The sequence below is a fragment of the Takifugu rubripes genome, chromosome 8, assembly GCF_901000725.2.
Source record: "Takifugu rubripes chromosome 8, fTakRub1.2, whole genome shotgun sequence".
In the NCBI taxonomy this organism is placed as follows: Eukaryota; Metazoa; Chordata; class Actinopteri; order Tetraodontiformes; family Tetraodontidae; genus Takifugu; species Takifugu rubripes.
In genome coordinates, this window is record NC_042292.1 from 6,734,506 (window position 1) to 6,742,252 (window position 7,747).

Genomic DNA, 7,747 nt, shown 5'->3' on the forward strand with positions numbered 1-7,747 from the left:
AGCAACAAAAGAATATTTCCACATTTCTACAATCTTCTCCAGCTCACCCTGAGCACGTCTTTGCGTGTAACACATTGGGTTCCATATCACTGCTAGTTGAAGGCTTTGCATTTGTTTTCCATAAGCACGAGAAAAATTTAAATCTCTAAATCAAATGTATTCTATAGTCACCATCACAGTGGTTTTATTTACTACACTGAAGACATTTTTCAAATTAAATGCTAGCGTAGCATAGATGCTCGTAATTTGTTTCCTTGTTTCCTTGTCATGCAGCTCTTTCTGTTCACCTGTCTGCAAGGGAAATTGATGTTACTGGTACCGAAGAGACTTTCCACACCTGATCTGACCCCGCCGCTCTCTGCATCCCATGTTTGTGCTTAATGTGAAAGTCCAACACGCGTTTAAGTCAAATTTGCAACATTCCAGGGTACCTGGAGAGTCAGAAATGTTGAGGTTCAAAAGTTCTGATTCTGCAAATTCAGCTTCAGCGGGGGCTGTTTTTTCTCTTCGCATCTTTACTTTATTGCTCAACCTCTTCTCACGCCCGCATCCTTTGTGCTGCAACGCCTTCAGGAGGGTTAATTAGTGAGCAGAAACCGTACACTGCCTTTCGTTCTGCCCTGTTTATGGCTCTCCTGTTTCCCAGTGAGCTTATCCATTCCTCACTGCTCGTTGTCTGGGGTTATTTGGGGTGGCCTATCCTCCGCCTAATGAGCTCTGAAACAAAGATCTCCATTTTTGGTCGCAGAATGATGATATTCATTATAGGAAGAGATCAGTGGCCTGAATGATAGCAATGAGAAGTGCACTTGGTCGCCGGAAATGTTTCCACCTCCAACAGCCCAACAGCAAAGACACACAAACAAGTGTATTTTTAGTATTTTCTTTCTCAAGCAGAAACTGCATTTCTCCTCCTTTGGCTACAGTGACTGTAGGGTTCCCTTTTAAAAATACATACATTGCTTATGAAAAGTCATCATTTTGAGATAAAAATTTGATGGCGGTCAAATACAAGCAGGGGGCAATTGGAACCGGTGAGTCACAGCTGACTCCCCGTGAATAGAGCGACCTGTTAGCCTGAGTGTGGGGGGCTGAGCATGCCATTGCCACCAAACTAATGAACTCATTTACTAAGTCAGTGCAGCCTGCGGGGGGATAACGGTCCTCGGCTGTGACAGAGAGCTGGGCATCATCTCTTTAATGGAATCCTGCAAGCAGGCATAAAACAACCATAATGCCTCTTCGATGAGCTGGGCCAAAGAAATCCGAGCAGCAGTTCACTCCTGCTCTCGTCCCTTACTGTGCTTCTTATTTGCTGAGGCTTCTGTTTACATCCTTTGTTTCTGGTTCTCTTTGAAATGATTGGAGCAAGTAGGTGGCTTTAATTAAGCTCTTTTAGCATGGCATAGAACGTCCGGAACGTGTTAATGAAGTACATTTACTTTGCCTTTGAAGGCATTTGGGCGTTAAGCTCCAGCAAGAGGCTTTAATGGCTCGGATCATCTGGTCCAGTCTCACCTTTTGGTGTAAGCATTTAATTGGGTGCCACTGTCTCCAGACACACCAGGAGTGTAGCAGCTTCAGGCAGAGTGTGAGTGATGACATCTGTGTGTCGGACAGATATACCAAAGTTCCTGACCAACCACACCATCTTTTACTCCTGGGAGGGGAACCCAGTGAACATCAGCTGCGACGTGATGTCCAACCCTCCCGCCACCATGCTGTGGAGGAGGGAACGCTTCACCATCTCCGCAGAGGGAACGGCCAACAGGGTGCACGCTGCAGAGGGCAAGTCCGTGCTGGAGGTGGGTCAACGATGTTTGTAGATGATAAAGGGATGACGTGCGCTCCATTTATTAAGCCAGTTAAATAAAAAGAACTATGTGTTGTTTGGTTCACGTGCAGCTTTAAGGTTATTTGCTAACATCTTGTAGGTTTTTGGGGATGTGAAAGTTATGGTTTTGATCCTTATTTGAGGTGACTCCCATGTCGGACCGGGACTTTGGCCGCTACAACTGCACAGCCAGGAACAACATTGGCATGCGATACCAGGAGTTCATTCTTGCCCAGGCCGGTGAGTTTACCTCTTCCCCACTGACAACCACATCTGTGGCCTCATTTCTGTTCCTGAAATGAGAGAAGTCAGGGTTCCTACACCTTTTGAATCAGGGCTCTCACAGTAACTGTCCAACGGCTGTGTCTCTACTAACACTAATGGCCTTATTTGCAATTCTCAGGAAGATAAATTCCACTACAACTCCCAACCCCTATTCAGTTTAGCCTAATCTCAAATAGTGCTGGCTGATTTAGCATGCCCCTCGCTATTTACTGAAGTACCCCCTAATTTACGGTAGTGCAGGCTAATACACAGTAGTGCAGTCCAATTATCTTTAGTGCAGATTGAATTGCTCTGGCTGCGGAGAAAGGCAGTGAGCAAAAAAGGCTGACCCAATATGTAGTCTTGTGGGAAACAATGTGTTTTGGAAGTTATTCTCACACACACACACACACACACACACACACACACACACAAACGCTCGATAGGAAACACCCATAAGCACGTGTTGGTGTAGGAGAGGATGAGTCAGAAGACAGATGATCTGCAGTGGAAGCTGCACAGGCTCATCACTCACAGCCACTCTCCAAAGCTGAACCTTGAGCTGAAAGTACAGGAATTGAGACCAGCGGTGCTCTAGTAATGAAAGGACAAAGAAAGCCAAACTGCTGGTTTGCTGTCAGAACAGTGATTATTTTTAAATATAACAATAACATGAAATGAGCTCTATTGTTATAATTAAAGACTTATAGTGTTCTTTGTACCTTTAAGTGTTTTTACCAGCGTGTCTAAATCCGACTACACTTCTTGCTCGATTGGCTTGAATAATTTATGCAACCGGACTTTCTGTCTACTAACAAGTTTGCAGTTGTCAGATTAGGTGACGATTTGCACTGGTTTACTTTGTTGTTGACCTTTTTTACGTCACACCACATTAATCCATAAGGTAGCTATCCAGCGAGGTCACAGCCACAGACGAGTTTACGCATCAGTACTTGGCCATTGGTTCACTCAGTTCCAACTGGTTGCTACCCCACAAACAAGGCAGGACATCGATTTATTTGCATGCATGTGAACACAGTGACATAAGACGTCAGAAGTCAGAGCGAAAAAAAATAGTTTTTTCTTTTTCCTTTACTTGATCCAATCTGGTTCTTATTCTGTCAGACAAATTTTGCTTGAGGGAAAGTCTCATTCTTTGGGGCAACAGAGATTGTCTTTGGGAAACAGCTCCTTCTTTAACAAGAGTGGCTTTAAAGAACAGCAGCAGAGGTTGTTTTTTTTAAATTTTACGGCACTTTTATCCATTATTCATTTATCCACTTATTCTCGAGGACGGATGAGTAGAAGGGACAGAGTAGACAATAATTTTCAAGATAACCAAGAAAGTAACGGTGTTTTCTAAATGCCCCTAACTGTTTAGCTCTTGTACTATCAGACGAAGCTATGTTTCACTTTATTCACTAGCTCAGAGAATTAACTGATTGTTGTTGTGAAGGCTTATCTTTCTTCTTTAAAAGAATACATTAGCGCCTGAGCATGCACACCTATACATACATACATACATACATACATACATACATACATACATACATACATACATACATACATACATACACAGCATGAACCGAATTATGACAAAGTTATGCAAAAAATCAGTGCAAACAAACCAGATGCAGAACAAAAGTTTCAGGCTCCAACAAATAACTGAGTCATCTGCATAAATATACACCCTCTGTTTGTCTCAACAAATTTAATCTACGCATTTTTAAATCTACTGAACACATTTTGTGATGCAGGACAATAAATAGTGAAAATCCAGTAATGAGAATGTTCTACCAGCTCATCTTTCTCTTTTATTGTTCAGTCAGCATACAAAGCAAAACAAAAGTGTTGTTAAATCAACAGTGAAGCGCTTACTTGACCACAATGGATTTAGCTTTTTATGCAAAGATAAAAGTGTGTACACAAGCATATGTGTGCATATAACCGAGGCTGCATTCAATAATAAACATCTGTTATAAATTTGGCCCTTCAGCTAAAGTTAATGTGACTTTTCCACATGTTTAATTATTAGTTTGAGCAAGGTGGCTACTTAATTTTTTTATACAACCTTTTTATGGCCTTCTTATTTATATTATTAAAAGTTTAGGAGACTTTCTGTATCTGTGAGCTGTGAACCCAACAAACGTAGTTTAGCAGGGAACTAGCGGGAACTGAAGGTAATGGCCTTTAAACGGATTTCATTATTCTGTCATTTCAGATGTGCCATCAAATCCATACTCGGTGCGACTCTCGGCTGTTTCCCAGCGCCTAGCAACTGTCACCTTCATGAAGCCCGACTCGCATGGTGGCGTCCCCATCAGCTACTACCTGGTCCAATACAAAGAGTTTGGCTTACAAGACTGGAGGGATGTCAAGTCCCACAACATTCAGAGTGAGTCTGAATTTCCATCAGTGCTGCATTTCCTGGGCAGTTTTAAATGCCAAGGATTCTCTTCAGAATCAAACCCACAGTATCAATGGGTGCATTTGTGCCACAATGTGATGTCACCCCTCCAGAAATGTCCACATGCTCTGCTTCTCAGGTATTTCCTCCTACACATTGCAATAATAATGGGCTGGATTGTTTCCTAATGCTAGCAGACCACTCTGAGAGGCACTAATCAAATAACTGTAGAAATACAAATATTTGCATGACCTGCTAATATTTGCCAGAAAGTCACACGGAAAGAAATTGTGTTAAACATGGTGCCAGACTCTGCACGGAGCAAATTATATTTAATGTTCACCTGTCACATGGAATAAAACATAAACACCACAAGAGTGTCGCAGCTGGCACTTCAGGCGATGGTTTGTCACGTCAGGTCGTATCAGATGTCCGGACCAGACTACAAATCGACAGACCAGTCAAACCAAAGCAGAGGCTATATCGCATGATCCCTCAAAGCTCGATCCTGACACGTTTTTCCCTCAGAACGAAGCTCCGACTTCTCGTGCAGACCGTGTCATAACAGGTGGAAGGGCCAGTTCCTGCTCCTCTACTCCGTTCTCACACCAAATTGATTTTTGAGCCGGCGGAAAATACACGGCGAGGTGAAGGCTGGATGGCTGGATAAAGAAATGGGAGCTGGAGGAGTAATGGGCAGCCGATAAGCACGACTGACAAACCTGAAGGGCTTATCACTAATATTCCTCATTGCACAGTCAATTACTAGATGGAGATGCCAAGAGGTGAATGCTAAATAGTTCTAACAGTTTAGTAACATTTGGGCCAGATAAGACCCGGCTGGTGAGCTGTGCTGCCGCAACATCCAGGCGTGTTTGAGACGTTCGCTCACAGTCCGAAAAAGTGACCCTCTAATTCTAAAGTGGAGAAATAGTTTTTAGTTCACGGAGTAAAGAACCACCAAGAGGCTGTTGTTACAGTTTTGACTATTTAATGTGGCATGCTGACAGAGCGGCCAATTAGCAGGCTGAACCTCAGAACGCGGCTCTGCAGACAGACTGTGTGGATAAAAGGGAATCTGCAATGGGCTCTTGCACTGATGTCATGTTTGCTTCAGAAATCAATACAGATGTCAAATGTCAGTACAATTCTAATTGTCTTCAATAATGAGGGCATTTTGCACTCGTGTTCAGTTAGAGTAGTTTAGATAACATTCTACACAGACAAAACAGGAATATACTCCGTGCACAGCCTTCTTCTTCGTCAAGAATTACAAAAATCGTGGCAATGGTGGTGTTGTAATAATGGTGGTCATGTACTCTAACCTGGTCTCTCCCCAGCGACCGTGGTGTTGATGGGACTGGAGCCCAACACGACCTATGAGGTTCGAGTGGCAGCAGTCAATGGGAAGGGCCAGGGGGAGTTCAGTCACACGGAGGCCTTCCAGACTTTACCCATACGTAAGATGCTTATCTCTTAATGTGCTCACAGTCAATAATGTCGATGCTGACATACAGCGGGAGGGAAAACTTCAGAATAGCTCCACAAAACATTTAGATTTGGATTTATATGAAAAAACAGTAGGGCGTGAACATAAATGGGAGCACCCTCTTAAGAAATATATTAAGAGATTGAGCGCTTTGGTCAAATGGTACATATTTTTACGACTTTATGAAAGTCTGTTGTTAAAGCTTGGTCTTATTGGAACCTGAAACAGTTTCCTTCAAATCTGTCTTGACCTGCTGTTTTTAAATTACTAACCGCAGAAAAAAATATTTAAGTAATGAGTCCAGCGCTGCAGGACGGCAGTAAACATAAGCAGCCCTGTAGAAAAATGCATTTCTGTGGTTAATGTCTTACAGCACTGCAGTTGCTGAGAATTGGTGCTGGAAAGACGACCCAATTAGCAAAATGCAGCCAATAATAAGGCGCTCTTGTCAACATTAGTTATATGCAGGCAAAGGGAGTTGCCTTCTAATCTGAATTTAATTCAGCTTAAAAGCATCTCTCTGCTTGTACTGCATCCTTATCTCATATCTCACATTGACACCTGCTCCCCTGCCTGCCTTCCAGCGGCACCACACACACACCCTCAGACTTCTATCTTTGTGAGGACTTCCATAGAATACATTGTCCAACTTCTTACCCTAACCAGTCCAACTGACCTAAACCCAAGACCAACCCAATGTCTTCACCCTCAGTTAAGACATTGTCAGTTACGACAGTCCTTTGAAGTTGTGAGGACCAGCCAAAATGTCCTCACTTCCAAAAAACATCCTTACTTTGCTACTAGAATAAGTATTTTGGCACTCAAAATGTAGCCGATACAAGAACACGTAACATTCACACACTGTTTTGAAGCATCTCCTAAAGCCACCCCCCACCCCCACCCGCTTCTGTCCCTCAGGAGAGCCAAGTCCACCTGCGGTGCATGGCCAGAGAGGAATGGGTAAGGCTTACCGACTGGGGCTGGTCAAGCAGGACGATGGCGGAATGCCCATTGTGGAGTACATTGTTAAGTATAAAACGGTGAGTCTTTGTAGGATTTTGCATCTGTGTTTAATCTGATCTGCTCTCCAGAAATGAGTGGATCCTGTTGTATTTTTTATCCCCCCATATGCGATCCTTCTCTTGTACTTAATATTAATGAACAGTTTGGGAAAAAGCTCCACAAACCTAGTATTTTCTGTCGTTTGGTTTACTGTTGCCAAAATCAACAAGGCCAGCTGAGACAGAGGAGGAATCTAAGGGGAAAAGGTTCCTCTGCCTTTCATTTAGAAGTAAGATATTTTCTCTCAGATGAAATAATAATTCATAACAGCTCAAAATATTGATTTTTCTTTTTGTTTGAGAGTGACATCGGATGTGACATTGTCACAGGCCTGGCATACTTAGAGAAGTTTTTTTTTTTCATTTAGAAGTCTGGTAATTTGTCTCACGTGAAAAAAATTCAATAATTAATCAAAACAGCTGAAAAGCATTTTCTTTCTGTTTGACAAAATAGTGCCACAGGATGTGACTTTGGGACTCCAGTCTCCCTCCAGAAGAGCACATGTGACTCACTGCTAATTGTAAAATTGTAAAATTAAGAGGTTCTACTCAGGAATCATTATTTTTTAGTGTGTGCTTCACTTAATATTTCTGCTACAAATGAGAGTGCATGCTAGCTCATCCACCCACCATTTAAGTAGAAGATTTTTGGTGTGTAAATAGCAAAATTCAGCTTTAGCTCCAAGATAAGG

The 7,747-nt window shown here is 42.6% G+C and overlaps 1 protein-coding gene across 1 annotated transcript in view; it reads left to right on the forward strand.

Annotated features, from left to right (window-relative positions):
• LOC115250814 (neural cell adhesion molecule 2-like) overlaps positions 1-7,091 on the forward strand; it is a 150,781-nt gene extending 143,690 nt beyond the window's left edge. Inside the window, 6 exon segments of the mRNA XM_029841010.1 lie at positions 1,621-1,805; positions 1,978-2,074; positions 4,320-4,493; positions 5,846-5,965; positions 6,913-7,034; positions 7,086-7,091. Coding sequence (XP_029696870.1) covers positions 1,621-1,805; positions 1,978-2,074; positions 4,320-4,493; positions 5,846-5,965; positions 6,913-7,034; positions 7,086-7,091 — 704 coding nt within the window.
• Positions 7,092-7,747: the final 656 nt, after the last annotated feature.